This window comes from Leuciscus leuciscus (assembly GCF_965113295.1).
Source record: "Leuciscus leuciscus genome assembly, chromosome: 1".
NCBI classification, from domain to species: Eukaryota; Metazoa; Chordata; class Actinopteri; order Cypriniformes; family Leuciscidae; genus Leuciscus; species Leuciscus leuciscus.
In genome coordinates this window covers 56,276,066-56,299,683 of record NC_138725.1, presented here as the reverse complement: position 1 = coordinate 56,299,683, position 23,618 = coordinate 56,276,066, and the positions used below count along the sequence as shown (strand labels likewise).

The 23,618-nt window shown below is 38.9% G+C and overlaps 1 protein-coding gene across 1 annotated transcript in view; it reads right to left on the bottom strand.

The window, feature by feature from the left end:
* Window positions 1–5,049, bottom strand: part of xylt1 (xylosyltransferase I) — a 72,951-nt gene extending 67,902 nt beyond the window's left edge. The window contains exon 1 of the mRNA XM_082136504.1: window positions 4,662–5,049. Coding sequence (XP_081992630.1) covers window positions 4,662–4,928 — 267 coding nt within the window. The 5' untranslated portion in view covers window positions 4,929–5,049. The remainder of the gene's footprint in view (window positions 1–4,661) is intronic.
* Window positions 5,050–23,618: the final 18,569 nt, after the last annotated feature.

Here is a 23,618-nt window from a genome sequence, read left to right as displayed (position 1 = left end):
TTTAAACGTCAGAAAGCACAGAAACTCTGATGTACACACACACAAGCTTGTCTTTATGATATGAGGGTGCAAGTGGGGACAACTATGAGGACTAGGTTTTATTATTCCAAAGCTTTGTCTGCCTAGTCAACACTCTTTGGATCCCTGCTTAGGAAAGATCCCTCCAAATGCTACAGTGAGTGAGAAAGAGTCACACAGGTGTGTGTGTGTGTGTGTGTGTGTGTGTGTGTGTGTGTGTGTGTGTGTGTGTGTGTGTGTGTGTGTGTGTGTGTGTGTGTGTGTGTGTGTGTGTGTGTGTGTGTGTGTGTGTTTGTGTGGGCAATTATTTCACGCTTGGTCCCCAGAGCCCCTCCCTCTGGGATCCCACCACTAATTCAGGTGGCGAGCGACGAACACATTAACATTCAGCACACATGCTGAGCACGACATATGAGATTGATCACCATCAAACCAGACGCCCCTCACATCAGGAACCCAAGCAGTGTTTGAGCATGTGGGACCGGCTGACCTGAGGAGAATCAGAACATGCAGTAACAAGACAAATGTGGCGTTCAGCTCACCTGGTGCGCAGCGGCAACTGGCTAATGAGAGCATGTTAAAGCAAATGAAGGAAGTACCGTTTATTGCTGCATTAACACAGGCCCCAAAACACGCCAAACACATGTGGAATTAACTTAATCACCAGCATCACAGCCCTTCACTGGCATGTTTTCCTCAGCACTAAATCTGCCTTCAGAAATGTTTCAGTTAGTGAGGTTGACTAATTTATCTAGATTTTTTTATTTTAATAGAGAAAGAGGAATAGACTATATACATAAAACATGGATAACAAATTAAAATATAAAATTACATATACAATAGTAAGGTTTCCTCAAGACAGATTAATCAATTTATCATTGAGCTGACTAGTGTTGAAAATATGTAAGTATCTAGTTTAGGCTAATAGTTAAATTCATTTTAATCTAGCCACATCTGAAGTTCCATTTGGGCTTGGAAATTCTTTGCTTAGGTAGTACAAAAGCATGTAAAGTATCCCCAAAAAGTTGCAGCTAAAATGGACCAAATGAGCCAATTTTGCCATTTACAGAAAATCCCACATTTATCTGAGGTTTAATCAACTTCCCATTGTGCACAGCCAACATCCCCATTTCCACAAGCAATGGAACTTCCAGTTTTGGTTTCAGGAAGGAATACACACACAGTGCACAAACCATACAAGAAATCCCGTGCTTAATACCCAAATAACATGCAAATGGTGAGGTCAATGTAGGACCAGACAAGGTCTGTGGAAATTGTGCAGAATAGATTTAAACATAGTCAAAAATGTTAATCAGAGTCGAATGAGTCAAAATAAGAACATGCAAAAAAGATGAAAAAAGAAAAGAGAGATGTTCCCATTTTTTCTGCAATTCAGCAGCGTTTTCGGTGGGCGCAGATTGTGTGTGGGTTTGGGTTAATGTCATGTTTAAGAAGGCAGCACAGTGACCCACACAAGGTGAGAGGTCATCTGTCTCACACACCTCTTTAATCAAAAAGGCTGAAGAGCAGACAATTTGTGCCGGCAGAGTTGTGACTGTGGTATTAAAGAGCAGTCGGCATAAAGTGCAGAACAAAAAGGGATAGTCACTCCCCTGTCTATTCTGCTCTCTTTGAGTCAACAAAGGCCAGGTAGAGTGTAGCACTACACCGAAACACCCGGCCAACAAAGACTCATGCTGCTTTTTAGACAGACACAAACACATTACACGATGATGCAAACTCTGAATCAACATGCACAAATGCAAATTTTCTATATCCTAATCATTTGTTAATGTAGACTACTCATTACTTCAATGAGCTCACCGTTTCTGTAAACATTGTCTAAATGAATACATAGTTAGCTAAGCTAACTGCATGATTATACATTTCTGAAATACATTACTTGACACAGTCACCTCTGATAACAGATCACTCTAAATTGTAATGTAGTCACATTTTCTGTAAAGCTGCTTTGAAACGTGAATTGGGAAAAGAGCTACACAAATAAATGTGAATAGAAAACTAAACTCTAATCATATGTACCGGCAAAGCCAGAACAGACAGATTACCTGAAATCACTCGAAACAACAAATTAGCCATGAGGAAATCCAATAGTTATGTGACTTCACGATGAAGATTAATTTCGGACAAAAGCGGACTGATAGGTATCTATTTCTTGTCTGTGGGATTGAGAGCCTTCAGGGGGTTCGGATGCATCTTCTGAAACACTCTCGGGTTTCTAACACTCGCTCCAGACTTCCCACCTCGCTGATTCCATGCCGTCTCAGGACGAGGATCGAGATAAACAGCTGAAACAATCGCACGGCTACCGGCTCCCACTTTAATCCTCTGCCAATCCTGTTTGCCAGAATAAACAGCCCACCGAGGCCACAAACAAATCCGAGAGCAGAACAGATATGGAAGAGCTGAGCGTGTACACAAGAGCACGGACGAAAAGGTGACCGCCGCTGGGGTCACGCCACACTCTATTATTATTGCACGAAGGAATCGAGTGGTATAGGGCGCCTCATGCAGCAGAGGCAGATCCAAGCAGGATGATGGCTCTACAGGGAGCATTTCAGAGCAGCCGACACCGAAAGACGGACACACTTCACACCGCCGAGGCAGGATGGCACCGAGCCACTCTGCTGACATGCACACATTTACTGGACATTAACACTCCTGCCAAACTGTGACATCTTGAAGGCAAAACTGTCTGAGAAGCAAGTCCTGCTGAGAATTCGGCATCCGAAGGTGCCGTCGATTAGTGCTGGAGGGATTATAACGTGCACTTTAGACTGCAGGATTAAATACGACCACAGAAGAATAGAATTATCACATTAGACACAGATAGAGCAACAAGTCTGTGGGGATATTAGCGAGAGACTAAATGAGATGGAACGTCGCTCCAGGCTCGCTGTAGTTTACATTACACCTGGATTAGAACGCTAAATGAACACCTCTGCAATTAAAACATTGTTGCCAAATGGTGATGGTAGTGTTTGCCCGCAGTGACAATCTGTTCCAGCCTTCACATTTTTACATTATTCAGATTTACATGAACACAATTAGGAGGATATTTCTTCAATGAGGAAAAAGCTGTTCAAACACAGCTATTGATGACAGAAAGATTTCTAATTAGATTAGGCAAACCTATGTCTGGAAGCATTATGTTAATGTGATGCTACATGATAATTAGCATCAATTAATTGTAAAAAATGATGCAGACTGATGAGGGAGTGTAGCGCTTTTACTGAGGTGCGGTGTTTAATGTATTCTGTGCGAATGAATTACAAACACTTTCATGTTTTATACACCTTGGCTGTGTCTCAAAACTGAGCAAGCTGCCTACCTAGGAGGCATTCCTAGGCATGTGCATCGTACATTTTGTAGAACTTAACATGCATCAATTCCCAAAAATGCTTTCTGATATACAGCCAAATAGGTTTTAAGACAGTCATAGAGATGGATACATATAGTCCGGTTTTGCTCTAAAGTGCTGTGCAAATTTGCAATGAAAAACATTTCTGGTTTGAACTAAAGAGCTATTTTTAACTGATCTGACCATACTCTCACTGATGTTCCCTAATGTAGTCGGGTCACTGTCCTCAACGCAAGGCATGGAGGGTCTGTCAGCAAAGCTGCAGGCAACGACTCAGAGCAGGAGCATCACGTCCAGACAGATCAGCCAGCATTTCAAGGCACAAACTGAATGGAGGATGCTACAAATCCACAAAATCAATAGTAAAATATGTGGATTTTAAACTGCCGCAAATGATCTTTTTTTGAGGTGTCAGTGAGGACAACAATGTTGGTGTTTTATATATATACATACATATTACAATTTAAGAATAGATTAATAAATAGTATTTATTATTATTATTATTATTTACAAAAAGTAAATAAAACCAACTGAGCCTAAACGCAAAGGGGTTCAAGGTAAAACAAAAATACATTTTTAAGAATACTAGGTGGACGTTTCGGAAGAATGAGCAGTCAGGTTATATCAGTCATTTATGTTATCACAGAGTTCATTTGTTACCAGTTACCACATGAAACACATTTTAATTTACCTGACCAAACATTTCTATAGTTTTTATTGTAAGAGTGAATGATATGGGGATAAGAAATAGAGGGCATTTAATAACAAAATCGAAGTATTTACACTATATCCATAGCCGATGGAACCGGATTATTTATATCAAAAATCATTTAAATCTTCATAAAGGTCATGACGAGATCACTCCCAGCACATATCACCAACAATATGACATGAAGATGATCTGAAAGCAACGCATGAGAGCTGAACTGCCTATTCCTCCGACATACCCAATTACAATAGCAACAACTTAATGTGAGTTTTAACGGACACCGATCCGTCACACGAGATGCTAAAGTGTCCAACACAACTGCATCTTACGCGCCGCGCGCGACGGTCACATTCTCAGCTGCGGTGTATATAGTCATGACAACAAAGGGCTACATTTCAGCACATCACAAACAAATCATCCAGCCACCGTTCGTGTAAACATAAACACCCAGAAACATTGGGTCTGGGGATCATTTCCGAGAGAACGGGCCCGTTATGACGGCAGACCGTGAGGAATGAATGGTGCGCGATGAACGTGGAAATTTCGCCTTACCGGCTGCTGTTTTTGTCGAATGGAGGCTTTCCCAAGCGGCGGCTGGTGATGCCTCCTCTGGAAGCCGCTCTTCGGGTTCTCGCTGTAGGCTTTGTTGATGCCGAATCGGTCCCTCTTCTCTCTGCCGTTGTCTTTTCGGTCTTCTCCCGTGTCCAGACTGCTGAAGTTCCACACGATGAGCGTTTGGACCAGCAGCACTGTCAGCGCGGCTATTAACGCGGACCGCGATCGGCGAGCCAGCTTACGGGCGCACAGACTGCCGAACATCTTCACCCTGAAGCGGCGAGGTGCCACTGCCGTGCGCCGACAGTCCGCTTTGTGGCTCAGCGTCGCGAAAGGAGCGTGGAGAGAGGGAGAGAGGGAGAAAGGGAGAGAGGGGGCGGTTGGCAAGGGCTCCGCTGGAGGAGAGCGAGAGAGCGCGCGCGGTTGAAACACGTCCCCTCGCGGTGACACATGTAAACTACACGGGGGCCATTCCATGTTCTTATCAGTAGTTTCAATAAACGTTTTATCAGAGAAACTACGTCTAAATTGTGTTAGTTAATCTAAACATTTTTATTTATTTTGAGATACATCTGTGCTTTTAAAAAAGCAACAGGTTTGACGGGAAGAGGGTTGACAGTTTTGCAGTTCATTATCATCCATGTGCTCAAGGCAAGGTCATGACTCTATAAATTGTTTATTTAAAAGAGAATTTATACATTTATTCCTTTATGTATATGTTTTTCTTCTCACCCAGGTGAATCACAGGAAATGCCAGACAAAACAACTGTTGGGCATCTTTCTAACTGTATTGCTGAGATAAAGATTTGGTTGTCCAATAATTTTCTGTCTCTGAACGGCTCAAAAACAGAAGTTATGCTCCTTGGATCTCCACATCAACTGCGAAAGGTTGGGTCTCCTACTCTGTCTGTTGATGGCGTTGCACTGGAGTTTAAGACCAAATTAAGAAATCTGGGTGTCATATTTGACGCCACACTGTCATTTGAGCCTTTTGTCCAGAATACAGTTAAGACATCATTTTATCACCTCAGAAATATAGCCCGGCTTCGTCCTATGTTGTCCTTCTCGGTAGCTGAGAAGTTGATAACTCTTTCGTCTTTTCGCTCATTGACTACTGCAATGGTCTTCTAGCTGGGGTATCTAAGTCATCATTGGATAAATTGCAATATCTTCAAAATTCAGCTGCTAGAGTACTGTCTGGGGTCAGGGCCAGGGACCATATAACCCCGGTCTTGGAGTCCCTGCACTGGCTACCTGTTAGGTATCGTATTGATTTTAAAATCCTTATGCTGGCCTATAAATCTCTGCACAATCTGGCACCTCAGTATTTGACTGATTTATTAATCCCTTACACACCACGTCGCAATCTGCGCTCCTCTCAGAGTGGTCTTTTGGTTGTTCCGAAGACACGGCTTCATACGTGGGGTGACCGAGCATTTTCTGTCTATGCTCCTAAGATCTGGAATTCTCTCCCGGCCGACATCAGGGAAGCAAATACATTAGTGACTTTTAAATCTCTTCTTAAAACATTTTATTTTAGGATTGCTTTTACATGATCTTAATTGTATGTGTTTATTAAAATTTTTTTGTATTTACATTGTGTTATTCCTTTGCTGTTATGCTTGTCTGTAAAGCGCTTTGAGAAAGCTACTTTTAAAGGCGCTATACAAAATAAATATATTATTATTATTGTTATTATTAAAACAAGACCCTATGCACAATACGTTTGTTTTTCAAATATAGGCTATCAAAAGGCTGTGGAACTGTTTGTCATACAGAATTTTTGTACTGTTTTCTTTCCAGTTTAAGTATAATTTTATGTTCTGCAATAGGCCTACCTTCTCACCACATATAATTTATTTCATGTTGTGTTGAAAAAAAAGAAAAAGAAAAATGAATGCTGATATTTCTACAAATATCCAGTTGGTTATTATGATTGATATGACACATTAAATATATACAAATTTGTGCCACTTGAAGTGTTTTTAATAAAATATGTCTACAAAAACCTAAATAGAGGAAATAAAAATGCTTGCTTCCATTTGCATTTTTGTTTCAAATAAAAAGTGCAATTGTTAATATAGCAAAGACATGAGTGACAGGCATCCTCATGAAGAAAGAAGAAAATAAAATACATTTACTGGATTTTTGTAGATGTGTTAAGAAAACTGCTTAAAAAAGCATAAGGGCATATTTGTGGAATGACCCATGTGACGTTTTTTGAAGGGATCAGAAAAACCTTGCTGGCTCTAGAATAAATCTTTTGCGAGACTTCTTAAAATGTAAATAGAAACAGATCTATAAAAATACCCACACCACAAAATACTGTAAGTGTCTGTGTAAAAAATCAGTTTCAAAACAGTTAGGTTCCCCTTTTTTGGTCAGTCATTTCACATTGTTGTGTGTGCAGCTGTATGAGCGAGAATAGCCTCATGGGTGAAGGTGAATGGCAACATCATCTTTCAACCAGCCTTTATTATTGTTCACCCGATCAATGGCTGCTAATTGATAGTTTTAACCTGTCAGATTTAGAAAAAACAGAGATAACCCTGGAGAACCATCAAGATGATTTCCAATACAATGGACCCAGGTGAAGCATCACCAACAGTTTTTTAATCAAGACTGAGGCCATCTTTCATCCCGCATAGCGCGGCACTGGCTGGCTCGCACGACAACGAGACTCGGTTTCCATGGGAATACCCTCAGTGTCCCTCTTCCTTTCCTCTAGAAGTTTGGGAGAGAGAGATATCTGAGAATGCGATTCTGCTTAGACATCTCAGAGCTACGTGAGCACTGCTGTTTGTTCACAGCATTCTTGACATCATTAAAGTTGAATCAGCTACCCCGATGTGGCTGCTCTATAATTCACAGCTCTCTCATTGAGATGGAGATCACAAGGCTTTGATGAATTTGAAAGAAAGCACAGGGCACAGTCACACTTCATTCCCCTCGCAGAATGGCTGTGGAACCTGCAGAAAGTCCCCCGGGCAGCAGATGCTGAGGTGTGCAGTTACGAGGGGCTACGCATGCATGGTGACATTCACTGTCAGTATATGTGCGAGTGGGTCGTTAGATCTAGCAGAAGGGGAATAGGAGTAAGATGTCAGGGAACTGTTGCCCTTGGGCAGACGTTCTCTCCATATGCCTCCTCTGCAAGAACTCCTCATGGTCTCCAAACCAATCTTCTCTGCTCCAGGGTTCATGCCTCTACAGAATGAGATGTTCTGGTGAACTGATGGTAACAGTTTGCATGGCTTTTTTTCATTAAATATCATTAACTTGACGTGGCTAAAATCTGCCATCGTTGTAACATTTAGCTATTTAGATTAAGTACAGTACCTTTCAAAAGTTTGGGGTCGGTATAAGATTTTTTTGATATTTTTGAAATAAAGTATCTTATGCTCACCAAGGCTGCATTTATTTGATCACAATTACAGTCAAAACAGTAATATTGTAAAAAAGTATTACCATTTAAAGACACTGGATAAGTGTCACCTGATCCTTCTGAAATCCTTCTGATATGCTGATTTGATGTTTAAGAAACATATTTCTTATTATAATCAATGTTGAAAACATTTGTGGTGCTTAATATTTTTGTGGAAACCATAATACTTTTTTCAGGATTATTTGATGAGTAAAAAGTTTACAAGCACATCATTTATTTGAAATAGAAATCTTTTGGAACAATTTATTTATTTATTTATTAAAAAATATATATTTGTCCTAACTTTTAAACAGTATTGTATCTTTAAAATGTCCTAAGTTTTGTGCTATCTAACTGTATTGACAAAAACATGAATATTCATCAATTTTCTCCGCTCCATGGTTCAAAAATGAGGTGCACATGATGAGAACAGTTTGCAAAGGTTTTTTTTTTTCATTAACTTTTTTATTTCAAGTAATGAACTTCAAATGTCAAGTTGCCATGACTTCATTTCTACCAACAATTTAAAAAGATTTATTAAGGATCAGTTTAAAAGGAAATTTATTTACATTCCCTTTATTTACATGGTTTTAAACTCTTATAAAAAAAAGAATGTTTCTTTAAACGTCATGGGGAACTGACAACACCACAAGAATATTTGTTACAAGACAAAACTGAAATACTTTGAAATGACACAGACATCAATACTTAATACAGGCTACATGAAACATGAAAAGAATAACATTTACTTGATCATTTTGAGTAGAAAAACAAACTCATTCTGACACATGACAAGAAGTTACAAAACGTGACAGCAAAATCAAAAACATAGTAGATGAAACCAGCAAACACTTAAACAATGCACCATATGAATTATTTTGTTTTCAGTGTACAGTAGTATATTTTAACCAAAAAAAAAAAGAAAAAAAGATTTAAACTCATCTGCTATGCATTTTGGTTTGACTTTAAAAAAAAAATTGGCGTAAATCTTATTACAAAAGCAGCATTTAGATGTTGTACTTGTGTTCCTGAAAGTGTAGAACGTATACACACAAAAATACAATAATCAAGTAAATGTGATTATTTTTGCATAGTCCTTTTTTACAGTGTAGGAATCCTGCCTGTTTGTCCGCCTTTCTGTCGATGGTGACAAACAAGTCCTCCTTGTATTGACAGGCTGATCCGCTGAGGCTGTTGCGTTGTAAAGCACATCTGTTTCAGTTTCACCAGCGGTTACCGAAGCATCTCCTAAATTCTCTGTACTTTGAGCGCTGCAGTCCGTAGACAGTTAGCTCACATCCTCAGACCTCCACTTCATTCACTCTCTTAAGACCGTGGAGAGCATTCGAATCGGTCATGGCGATAAGAGCGCAGCTGTGAATAAATACATGGATCAGTGAATCCCTCCCTGAAAAGGACATCAGTAGTTATGCATGCAAAATCATTTAATTTTCACCATCCTTATCAAAAAGATTCAAGAGCGGCTAGATAATGGAAATCTCCAAGCGAGCACTATACTGGTTCTTCTTTCTCACTGTTTTCTTGTTTCTATCTCTTCGTCATTTCAAGTATGACATCTTTGAATCCTCCCACTATGGTTTAGCCTCAGCTGACTCATTCACAGTTGTAATTCCATACATCAGATCCACCACTGAGCCACGTCAGGCCGAGCCGAGGCAAATGACGCATTATCAGGTTGAACCTCTGACCCTTTGCACAGTCCCGAGAGAAAGAAACAGTGACACACTCATCACAGTCAACCATGAAACACTCAAGCATTCCCAGGCACGACGTTTACTCAAGACTGGAGTTAAATTGCTGTATTATGTGGATGCGAGAGAAAATTAAGAGTCTTGTGGGAAAAGGCCTATTGCGGCCCGTTCGGCCCGTTGTTTTCGTACTTTCCTCTAATGCAGGCCGTGATTTATGGCATCGCTCATTGAAAGTGGGAGATTGAAGTCATAGAGCGCTTCTCATCAGGGCCCCGCCACTGACCTTGACCTCAGACACCGCCGGGCTCTCATCTGTCACAGCGCTCGCATCCGTCAGTATCCAGGCTGCTGATACGGATCCTGTGCTTACAGACAGGGCTCTTTTTTTGTCCCCATTTATCGATTCGCTGAATAATTTATCATTGTTAATTTTCCCTGACAAATTGTTTCCTCTCTTGCTCACGTTTCCTGTGACGTTCAGTTCATTCTGTTTTTGTTTGCGTTCAATCTGACATTGTGGGTTATGAGGTAGTGATTCTTTTGGCACCTGGAAGAGATGCTTTTGTATTAAACATTTTCTTTACACAGTATGTAATTTTCACTGCTAGATGCCACATATTCAAAACAATGACAAAGGCATAGCTTGATGACGCTATGGAATGATGGGAGTTGTCGTCTTCACCCCCACTGCCAATGGAAATCAATCCGATGGGGCTCACAAATTATGTTCATGGATGAGGTAATGAAATAAAGATTTATCACATCCTTTTATTTAATAATGAATTAGCCACAAGTAACGTAATGTTAAACGCTAAAATACTAATCATACACGTCACTTTATTTGTCGAATTAAATGGTGGGGTAACGCAGTGCAGTTTTACGTGTTTAAAACAATCATACTGAAAGTACATTTGAACGTACCCACAATATTTGCAAAAAGGCTGAATTACTATATATGTATAACAAATACTTAAAGTCCCCCTGTGGTGAAAATCAAGTTTTTAATGTTGTTCATGTCTATCTGGTGTTTTTAATATGCTTTAAGACAAACCATGTGTAAATTAATAAGTCAACCCCATTGCTGAGTATTTTGTACTTAAAACTGCAGTGAAAAAAAGACGGCCGCCAGTGTTTCTTACGTCACAAACTACCCTGTAACCAATCACGTCTATCGCGTAGGGTGGAGTGGGGGAAAATAATAAAAAATTATGATAGTGGGAAGCAATGATATGAATTATGATAGTGGGAAGCTAGGGGATGTTTTACCCCACAGACTTGGTTTGAAAAAAAATTCTCATTCTAAAATTGTTTTTTTCATATTTTCCTTAAATAACATGTACTCCCTAACTACAAGCGCTACTAATCTCATATCATAGGCCTATATAACTGTGATGTTCTGCTAAACAACAAGCTTTAAAACACTTTTTTCTTACTGTTGAAAATTAGATCACTTAAGGTGAAATCCATTTTCTCTAAGGGACGTTGCCAGTGTAAGCTTCACAGTAAAACTTCACTCTTGTCAATATTCCATATCAACAACGAAAATATATCTTGATTTTATCTAGTGGTTATATTGCTTTTTTTTTTTTTACCCCACTTTACCCTATATGTTTCTGTTGATATGAAAAATCGTGTACATTTAGCAGTACAGCAGGTGAATTATGATGTGTATTACGATGTCATGATGAGATATAGGCCTATGCCTTTCTCCACTGAAGTTCTGAGTTGTTCAAAGCGTTTCTAAGGATGCTGATTGTTAAAAGGCAGACTGACTGACTCTGAGATGGAGAACGGGAACATGGTTTGTGTAACATTAGCAACACATTATCAGCTGTTTGATAATGTAGTCAAGCAAAAGGCTAATCATATTAATTACCATTATGTGTCCGACGTTGTAAATAGCGATACATAAAACGCATTACCATTCTGATACATCGATTCAATAATTAAGCTAAAGCGATTGTGAAAAACTGTAAATTGCATACTATGGCAGTGAAGGTCAGGTCTGTTAGATGTGTCTATCTCGCTCAGTCTCCTTCCATTGTAAGCCACCTGTGCCTCCTCATGCTTCTCTGACCTTCCACAGCTGCCACAGCACCTTGGGGCAACGCCCCTCATGCTCCACAGGGGGCTCAAGTCGTGACAAGGCCATTTATTTCCCACGATGCACCTGCAGCCCTCCTGCACACCCTGCCCGGAACCTTGTTAGAGCAATAAAAATAGTAGCATGGAACAGAATGGATGCCGAATAGGATAGGGACAAAAACCTACCACACCAGCCAAGATATTCTCATAGGACTGCCACAGTTCAGCAAAGCAGGTTAGACCAATTAAACAAGCGTCAGCTGCTTTCGCTGATTAGTATTCACACCTCACACTGTGCGAGAGAGAGAGAGAGAGAGAGAGAGAGATTATTTCATATGGAACATGTTTCATATGGAGCTGCTTCTTAGGCTCAAACATAAGCTAATTTATTGAGCCAGTTAAGCAAAGCAGCCAGGGATAGATAGCGGGATGGAGAGTGAGTATTATGTGGCGATGTTATGGCTTGTTGCACAAAGTTTAATCACGGTTGGACGTCCCCGCACACATTCATCTGTGGGATTACACCTCTGACAGGAAGACGATGCTTCACATACTGATAAGAGTTTGCTTTTGTTTCCCCCCCCCCGTCGTCATCACAGCTCTGTTGCTCTTCACTGCACCCGGTCGTCTAATTCTCCCCAGGCAGAGGTCATTACGTTTCCTGTCTAAGCGTGAGTATTTGGGATACACAGATCGATGGTCTTGGTAAATGCCAGTTGAGACTGTGTGTTGGGTCCATTTCGAGACTAGTCAATTGCGACATGTGCAGGATTTAGGTGGCCAGATTTACAGGACATGCTCGACAGAGGTGATTGTGGAAGGGAGATCAATGTCTCCAATGGCTCGCCTTTGTCACTCGGGGAGCATTTGCAGTTCACAGGAGGGGCAAGAGGATCTTTGTTGTGTGGGTTACTCTCAGTGTCTTCTGTAAAGCAGTGAATCTCACAAAACCCACTAGGAAGACGTCCCACATTGAGAATAATGGGGATTTAAAGAAATATAAAAAGAAAGAAAGAAACTTAAACCGTACCATGAGGATTTGGGAGATTTTTGTCACAATCCAAATAAAGCATTTTAAAATAGTAAATTAAACATAAAGCAGTAATTGCCTTTAATGTATGTTGATTTAAAAAAAAAATAGAAAGGTTTTAAATTGCAGTATTATACTGAGAATCATCTGCCATTTGACAACAATGAGAATGTAATATTTAATTTGTAATAATTGTTTAATATTAATTAAATTTGGCAATATTTCAACACAATACATGTAAAGTAAATAAGGGCTTTACCGTGTGTGGGATTTTAAAAATTCTCTATTCCTTTCTTTGAATTTTTTTAGTAAGTGTAGTAAGTTATGAAATCCAGTAAAACATTTTTAATTTTTTTTACTGAATGCTCTATTAGTTACCATGTAGGGCTAACAACCAAGAATTATTCAACTCAGACAATTCAGTGCCAAGCGAACGACTCAGAGCTGAATCACAGATCTCCCGCAGTTCAAAGTACAAGAAGACAAAGAATGCTAAATCTTTTATTCCACTTTAAATCTGACACATCAGAGGGGAGTTTGGGGAATTGCCTGTTCCATTATGTGGTTAGTCTAAATAATGCAAAAGTGGATGTCTCTCTCTCTCAGTCTCTCTCTCTTTCAGCTGAAAAGAGAAACAGCAGTGGAAGCCCCAGGCAGTTTGAGATCTGGATTGGAGGAAGCAAGTGTTGCAGCCTATAAAATTCCTCCTTCACCTTTGTGTAACCATAGTCTGACAGGTATATGCATGAGCTTCACCTTATCTGTTTTTGACCCCCTGTGAGGCTCTCTTGGACTCTTTCTGTTTTCCTTCTCATTCTCGCTCCTTCAAGGTCTGTAGAAAAGAGCTCTGTTCCAAACTAGCAAGATGCCAGCATAACAAGGCGTTCACATGATAGACTACCTCAAATTAAAGGCATGTTAATTTTGACACTTTCAGACCCAAGACAGCATCACATATATCCCACAATGCATTGAGATGAGCTCATCTCTGTAAAAAAAAAACACACAAAAAATAAAACACACGATTGGACCAAGAAATGTGTAAATTCTAGAAAGTTTATAAACAAACATGCTCATTGGAAAACCGTGCCTGTGACAACATTTCTGCAAAATGATATTACGTTACTTCAGGTTTCGCAACAATTTCATAGTGAAATGTCCAGTGAAGGCCACTAAAAGTGCATGCAGTCTTATTCAAAACTGAATAATCAGCCAACGTTTTACTATGTTGTGTCCGGTGAGTGGTGCACTGTCATTTTGGCTTGCTTCTAGAAGTCTTTGAGCTGTTTTATGGTGGGTTGTGTTTCACGGGACTCATGTTCCCCATTCTACACGTGCTCCACATCGCAAGCGCAATGCTGTATCAGGTGAGCTACTGAGCAAGTTTACGACATCATAAAAGCCATATGGAGTTGGTTATGTGATGAAAATGTCAAAATGTATTCGTTTACAAATCATTCATTATGGTAAGTGGCACTATGGTACTATGGATTTTTGAGGTCATAAAGTATTGTGCAAGGAACAAAAAAATAAAAAATGTATTAGAAATATGAATAAAGATTGTTTGTGTTTTACTGCCTCAAATGTTAATTTCAGTTAATTGTATGTATTGGTAGGCCTTCCAATGAGCCAATGTGTTTAGAGTAATTAAAAAGCTATTTTATACTTATTTCATACAGTTTGTATGCTTATTTGAGTTTTGTGCCATTAGCTTAGCCACATGCTAAAATCATACTCAAATGATTGTCATACTCAGTTGTATGTCAGTTGTCATACTACAATCATACTCAGTTGATTAAAAATCAACTGGAATCTGCATCTCCCATTAAGATTACTATTATACTACAAGATTACTATGTAGAACGTTTCAAATCAGTCCCTTATGAGGTGTTATGATGATTAGGATGCTGTCTTAAATGGTAGCAGTATATGTAGGCAGTAGGCAGCACACTTGCTTTTAGAGAAGCAATATAAATACCAGCCTCTGCAATGATGTAAACTTGTATTAAGTGTCTTGATTTAGATATAGAAATATTCAAGTACTTAGCTGGGTTAAGCGGCTCATCAACATCTGTTAGGGTGATTCAGAATGGCCCTGTGGGGTCTGCACAGTGGGTCTGGTTTGTGCTTATTTGTAAAGGCCACATATTTTCTGTCCTATGTAAAACTGTTTAATTTGCATATTATGCAGTGTGTCTAGAACTATGTTGCATTAAGAGAAGTGAATAAAGCTCCACAAAGAACAATCTTAAGTTGCTCGTGGCAACGCTCGTTCCAGCCCGGGGCAGCTGCTTTGTCCAATCTGCTTAAGCACTGAGACACTGTTCAATGAAAGGCTGCTCCTAGAATCCCAACATCCTCAGCAGGACCAACAGCATGCATAAGAAAACAATAAGGCATGTCCTCCGGCCTAATAGAGGAGAGAGAGCGCACACGCTGACAGAGTGTTTACATGTAATGCGAGTTTGATTACTCCACCGGAAAATGCATTATCAAAAAGGGCTGAAAGTCAATTTATAATTTGTGATCACATAGATACAATTTATGCGTTGTGTCAGTGTGCGGAATGCCATGTATTATGGTTTATCAGATAGCAAAATTGGTGGAAAAGAAAGAAAAGGGTTCATAAATGTGTTGTAGTGGAGACCGTCATGCAGGCCTAATTGATTATGTAGGTAGAACATCCATCAGCGGTCAGCATTTTATATCGGGTGGAAATGCTTTCAACTTATCATCGAACCAAAAGCTCTCTGGTTTTTGTGTGTTTAACAGGCACAAATCAACAAGGCTCTGGTCACAATTCTAAATATAATTTATATGATCAAAGGACTTCTAGTGAAAGCAAAGGCTTTCATTTCACAAATCAGCTATACCTAAATATATTTTCTATTTTATTTCCATGGCCCATAAAACCTTTCCTTTACACGTCCCTGGAGGAACTGGCGTTATATTTGAGTCCCTTTCTCTTGTTCCTATGGGTGCAACAACCATTATAACTGTGGGACCCCACTTTTATGTGATAATCATTACATTTGAAAGAGTTTTTTAATTGCCTATGCTCACCTACCAACATCCAAGGAGGGGGTCCTTTGCATGAAAAAGTTAAAAAAAGCCCCACTCTAACTGATTTGCTGAAGGTGGATGATGGTAGGTGAGTGCAGGCCATTAAAAAACTCTTTAAAATATAATGATTATCTAATATGAGGAGTGACTTGCAAGGGACCTTCGTCCTAAAAATGATAAAGGCAAGTATTTTCTTCCTAAGATAAACAAGGTCTCTGAATATAATTTTAAAAAATCACAATAATCTCTATATTTAGAAAGTAGAATGAAAAATGACCAACACATTTATATATGTATATATATAGATAGATATAGATGTATTCAATGTATCTGTTACGGTCACCATCTGGTGTGCCCTTGAGAGCCACCAGAGGGCACTCCACATCAGACTATTGTCAATCCCTCACAAACTACATTTCCCATAACTCACTGCCCGAACTCATCATCCCTGATTGCAACCACCTGTGTCTCATTACCTTGTAAGTCTCAGCCTATTTAAACCATGTACACTCATTCATTCCTTGCGAAGTCTTGTATGTTGTTGCGCTGCATTTCTGAGCATTTCTCTGGTTCCATGTATTTCAGTTTTTGGACTCTCTGCCTGCTTTTGGATTACCCGTTTACCTTGTTCCCAACCTTGTGTGTTTTGTTTGTTTGGACTGCCTACCTGTGTTTTGACCTGTTGCATGTACATTGGATTATGTGTCTGGATTGCCCCATTATTAAAAGCTGCATTTGGATCTCAACCTTCTTGTCTCAGAGCAGTTCGTAACAGTATCCTTCACTGCCTTTGATATCCCATAATCCTGTGCTTTCCATTCTGTGACAGTTGAGCTACAAAATAAAAATGGTGTCTGAAAGTTGAGGTTGGTGGTCAGTTTGTGTATAAATGTGTGTTTTACACTTCTGATGTAATTTGTTGTGAGAAATGACTATTTTAGTAATAAATATTTGCTTACTTATAGCCAAAGCTCAAAAGTCTGTACGAAATCAGTTTTGTGAGGTACCTTTGTGTGCAAACGCTGCCTGCAAAGTTCCTAGGGACAGGTGTTGCAAATTAGCCTTGGCTATAAACACTATGATATTGACATGGGATTGCTTTGAGAAGATAATCTATGCTCACTGTATCTGTCCTGACCAAATAAACTGTAAGGTCATTGCCTGACAAGGCAGTGAGGCAACAAGTCAGCTGCCTAAGATTTTGGACGCAGCCCTTGTCTGGTCTTGAATGTGGAAAAAGACTCCTTACTCCTAAGTAAGCCTTGTTTATCTACTGTGTCAATTCCCATGTGTTTCCTTCCTCTCTCCAACTATCTCCTCCGTCTTTGTGCCTGAAACCTGTGGATTAAAGATTACCTTTATACTCACTGTGTCGTCAAGAGGTGTGCACTTCGACTAGGTCCTCTTCCATCATCTTCCATTCACTACTTGCAATGAAAAGAAATGCAGTTATCCACCAGCATTCACTCAGTTTCTGTGCCATTTACTCACATGAACTGTGCCATTCATCCATCTGTTCAATAAACAACTGTTTGGATTGTTTATCTGTCTTCGAGTTTGGTTTATCCTGACAAAGACTTGGAGAGCATAAGAGACTTCTTTCAAAAACATGAATAAATCTTACTGACATTAACATTTGGACAGTATGGTATAAAAATCTTTTTTCTCTTTCTCAATTTTTCCATGGACCCACTGACATCTCTTACAGTCTGAAAAGCCTTGAATTGGGATGAAGGTCAAATGACATAATATTTATTATCTAAGAAATGCCTTCAAGTTAAAAAAAAAAAAAAAAAGAAAAACCCAGTATAATCAATTTTATATTCACGGTTCATGCCACAATATTTCAGGCCTAAATTCTTAACTTTACAAAATGTTAGCATTTAGCGTTTCTAGAAACTAGAAATTCACTTGTTCACGTGCCCCTGTTTGTTGCCATTGTAAAAAGTGAATGTTGTTGGAAAAGTGTCCCCATGACAACAGGTAAATGCTTGCATTTGATATCTAAAGACACAAATTTATCATCCTGCTTTTTGTATTCTGTGACAGGGTCAGGTGTTCATGCCCTCAGCACAGCTTATGAACTCATTTGACTGTCAGTATAGCCATTAGAGTACAAGGTATGTGGCAGAGATCCTGTGAGCTTGACTAAGATAAAATTCATTCCAGTCCTGATATATATTTAGGTCTACCAAGGTCCCTGTGTCCTTAGTCTAATGCCACTAGATATCCCCCAGCCCAGCTGTCTGAGCAGATTAATATTGTTATCTGTACAGATTTCCTCCAGCTAGTCCATGACTACACACCGTGGAGAAGAGTTCAAAACAGCTAGGCAGCTCCTGCCACAGACGCTCCTACAATCTAAGCCGCCATTCAGTGCAGAGGTATCAAGCCAGCGTCCTAGTAAGACCTGATGCTGTTTTTGTGGGAATGCGTCTCGGCAGGTTATTTTCAGTTTAGGAGGTGCATCGAGTTAAATACAAAGACAGCATTCCATTATAGGCAACAGTACCTGGGTGAAACAAAGTGTCGAGACACAAAGAGAGACAAAAAGAAAAGTAGCAAGGGAAAGTAGTGTGCATGGAACAAACTTAGTGCTTTGGTTATTAGTAACTTGACCGATTTTTTAAATCCAATTTCTAAGCAATTTCAATTAATTTACAAACAGGATCGGTTCCCAAGAGTAACTGGAGGTCAAGGGCCCAATGGTAATTGGGTAATCCAGCAATTCTGAGGTTCATGGACTCCAGTTCCATGGGTTGAACTTTAGCCGTGGACTGACAGTCCTTCATCTTCCATCATCACCCGCAACATGGTCTCTACATTCATATACATTTATTGGTCAAAATGAAAAATGTATTGTTACGCAAACAATGTTCCTATCAAACAAACATTTTCCTAACCCTGACCACCTACAGAAACTACTCTAAAATCAGTCTATTGTTATTTTCCCCCATTTCAACAGGTTACAGTACAGCTATAATCTTTTAAGTTGCTAGTCCATGATGGAAAAGCACAACAGTTGCACTTTAACAGTTTAGATTCCCATGGGAAGTTCTTGATTTTTTATGGCATATTGCAGCATTTACAGCATTTAGATCACAGTAATAGCAAACCACAACCATTAAATAATCCAATCAATTCCCCATGGACAAAATCAAGTCCTTCCCTACATTCTTTTCTTGTTTGAGAAGTGTTTCACTTGGATCTATGTCAGAAAAGTCTATTGCAGCTTCCGTTTCATGCTGACTTTAAAGACGTACTGCATCAGGCACAGCTCACTCATCCCATCTCTCCATCCGTACCCGCTCAACCTGCTTTAAAGATGTTAATGCTTTTGTTATGGAGGAGAGACAAAAGAATGAGTGTGAATGAGAGAGAGAATAGAGGGTGGTCTCACAAACATGGCCCCCACAGACTGGCAAAGGCAGCAGCAATAATAGAGCACATCATTGTTATTGTACTGATCAGATCATTGAATTATATCCAGCCAAAGGACAAGAACGGCCCAGCAGGGGAGATCCTGCTATCATCTGGACCCTATTGTTTCAGAATTACCATTTAATAGAAAAAGTTTCCAGGCTTCATCAACTTCATTTGCCATTCCTGCTGTCCCAGCGCTGCCTTCACTGAAGGAGCTCAGAGGAGGGTCTGGACCTCTTCAAATCCACTCAAATGTGAGTGGACACATTGGATGCCCTGGAAAGCTGGGGAAAATTTAGAACGAGCACACATAATTAGATACATAATATGCCCATTGTTTGGTCATTCATGCATGATTAATTTTTCATTGTATGGATTTACAAACAGTGGTATTGTTTATCCAATTGCATGTGAAATCAGTCATAAACAACCAATGCACATGTGTTATTTACATTATACACTACCATTTCAAAGTTTGGGGTGGGTAAGATTTTTTATTGCCAGAAGTTATATCCCTGTAGCCCAATGCCCATTGAAGCTAAGCAGGGATATGGTTCAAGTCTCACCTCTCAGGTACAGTAGGTCCTCCAGGGTGTCGTGGAGAGGTGAGGTGAGGTGTCTGAGTTGCAACATCTAGCTACGGGGGTGCCTCAGGGCTCCGTACTTGGACCACTTCTCTTCTCCATCTACATGTCATCACTAGGATCTGTCATTGAGAAACATGTTTTTTCCTATCACTGCTATGCTGATGACACACAACTCTACCTCCGACGATAGCTGCTTGCATCTCAGCCCGCCTGACAGACATTTCTTGCTGGACCACAACCTTCAACTAAACCTTGCAAAGACAGAGCTGTTTGTAGTTTCTGTCAACCCAAAATTTCATCACAACTTACATTCAGCTAGGTTCGTCAAACATAATTCTATCCAGGACAGCCAGGAACCTCAGAGTTGTGATTTATGATCAGCTGAACTTCACAGACCACATTGCTAGAACTGCCTGGTCCTGCAGATTTACCTTATACAACATTAGGAAGATCAGGCCCTTCCCATCGGAGAATGCAATATGGCTGCAGTTTCATCATCCAGGTGTATGCTGCACATTAGTGGTAGTTGAGGAGATTCCCCCCTTCCATATGTAAAGCGCTAGAATGCTGAGAAAAGCACTGTATAAATGTAACAAATTATTGTTATTATTGTTTTTGAAAAAAGACAATTCTCAGTTAGGCTGCATTAATTTGATCAGAAATACAGTAACACTGGTAATGTTGTGAAATATTATTTCAATTTAAAATAACTGTTTTCTATTTTTGAATATATTTTAAAATGTAATATAAAATAAATATGCTAAAGCTGAATTTTCAGCAGCCATTTTCGGTGTCCTTCAGAAATCAGTCTAATATGCTGATTTTTCTGCTCAAGAAACATTTCTTACTATTATCAATGCTGAAAACAGTTGTGCTGCTTAATATTTTTGTGGAAACTGTGATACATTTTTTTCAGGATTCTTTGAGGAATCAAAAGTTCAAAAGATCAGCATTTATATGAAACAGAAGTCTTTTGTAACATTATAAATGTATTTACTGTCACTTTTAATCAGCTTAATGCATCCTTAAATATACTGACTCCTAAGTTTTGAATGGTAGTGTGCAAAATTTATTAAAAAATAAATATTATATATTTTTAAAAAACACAGACATTTTGCTTTCTTCTTTTCTTAGGGATCCAAAAAATCTGTTTTCATAGTTTTTTATTGACAAAGTAAAACCAAAATCTATCCAAATACAGGGACTAATAAAACTGTTTAAGTACCCCCTAGGATGGGAATGACCACTGGCACAAGCCATTTATAGGTACTGCACTGAAGGGAAGTAAAAATCCCACGGGCCTCATCAATTCACATTTAGACCTTTTATACCTCTCATGAGAAAGAAAAACTATTCTGGTGCTGCTAGTTAAGGTGCCAGGGTTTCATTAAACAGTCAAAGGAACACTAAAATCTCTTCATTATACTTCAGTATGAACATAATTTGCCAGGTTTTCACAGAGATGTGAAAAGTAGGTGGTCATTCTCCTTTCTGCTCACATAAAACCATCTAATTACAGAGGCTATAATTGTGGCCTTTTAACACGATCACAAACAATGTGGCCAAGTGCGGAAACAAAGGTCCAGCCGATCTCTGTCAGTCATGGTTTCACTAGCCTGTAGCTGCAGATCAGCAGGCTTGCAATTGGCTGTCATGGCAACTGACTTCTGACAGTACCGTACAGAGGCAGACACAGCAGTCTCAAAGTCATTTGACACACATGAGGTCTCCAGCCTTACAGACGCTTAATTGAATTCATTTGCCCCCTGAGATGGTGTTCAACCAATAGTGCTACTTCTACCTGACACGATCTACACTTTAGATGCATGAAATGATACAGTGTGAAAGCATGATGTGACACGATTCAGAAAATGCCAGATGTGAGCCCACATGAGAGAAAAATCAACAGTGAGACCTTTTTATTATCTTAGTTGTTTATCCTAGACAGCAATTCATTTAAATAGAGAGCATTTTTTTGCAACCTGCATGCAATCTAATGCGTGTCTCTTCTAGAAAAGGAGTTTCTTTAATGCCAAGGATCCTCAAATATGATTCACAGCTAAAAATTCAGGCCTAAAAATGATGTGTTGCTAAATATAAGAATTGGCTTTTATATTGTTTATATATTCATATATATACCAGTATTTAGATGTTTTCCAGTAGCAGAATGAATAGTAATAATATAAAATATGTTGAATGTAAAACAAAACAAATTACAAAAAACAATACAATTATTGTTTTTTAAACGTATTTAATTAATATCTTAAGTGCACCCATTTACTTTGACAGCCCAGAAAGTCCCCTTGGAGTCCTTTCTTTGGAAAACCCATGCTTTAAAGTATCTTCATTTAAAAAATGGTTCAGATTTATCCAGACACCTTTTATTCAAAGATTTGAAAACATAACCGAGAGCTCCATGTCCCCCTGAAAGACAATCTTTGAGCATTCCTCTGGGGATACACAAATACATTAAATGCACTTTTGTTCAAAAATGCACTTTTTGAGCCATATCTTATTGTACATCAGATCTTGTGCATTTTATTAGGAGAAAGCAGAGCTTTCACCTAGATTCAATGAGCATGGCAGTATAAAAGGTCTTCACAGTGCTGTAGATTCTGTGGCCACATTAAGAGCAGAACGAATTGTGTTTGTGAGGAACGGCCTATCATGATGCCGCGCCAGGTGACACATGGAGGCCAAAGACATGAAGGCTCCTTAGAAGTTCAGTGACAGATTACCAGCTAACACCTCAAGAATGTTTAATCAAGCCTGGCCTATCAGTGTCTGTGCATTGTGTGTGTTTGTGTGTACTTGTGTGATATTAAGACAGCTGGAGGCAGACATTTAGAAACATCAATGGAGCCTCCCTTAAGCTCACAAAGATGGTGAGCAACCTCGGTGAGGCCTCAAAGGCTACAAGAGTCTTGCTGAGAGCTGGGAATATAGAGAATCACATTTTCATTTCACTGATAAATGTTATCCTTTTTTGTTCCAATATATATATATATATATATATATATATATATGTGTGTGTGTGTGTATGTATTATGTCAATCTATTAAAAAAATTAACTAGATTAATCACGTTTTTTTCTGTCATTAATCGCAATTAAAAACAAGTATTTGATATAAGTTTTGTGTTTTAATATTTTATAATTGTAATAATTTCACAGTTAATCTCCAAATTAATGTAGAAACAACATAAAGACAGTATATTTCAAATACTTTGAATATTTAAATACTTAAAATATATATTTTTTATGAATGAAGGCCAATATCATGGATACTAATACAGCTACTGATGTCTCAATGAAATAGTTTGTTTTTATTTTTTATTTTAAACATTAATTATAGCCATTCAACATTACAGTGTGATTGAAAGCTATATATTTTTTTTACATTTATTAGGCTTCAAAAAATATAACAACTTTTAATTTAAGTGAACTTAAAACAATCCTCACATAAACCCATTATAAATGTCATATTTACCTGTGCCCTGTGAAATATTCATAAATTGAATAAAGTTATCAAACAGTCTGCACTGCATAAACTATAAATGAAATATAGATTAATCCTTAATAAAGCTACAAAAGTTTGTCTGATTAATATTAATTACAGAGAGAATTAGTGG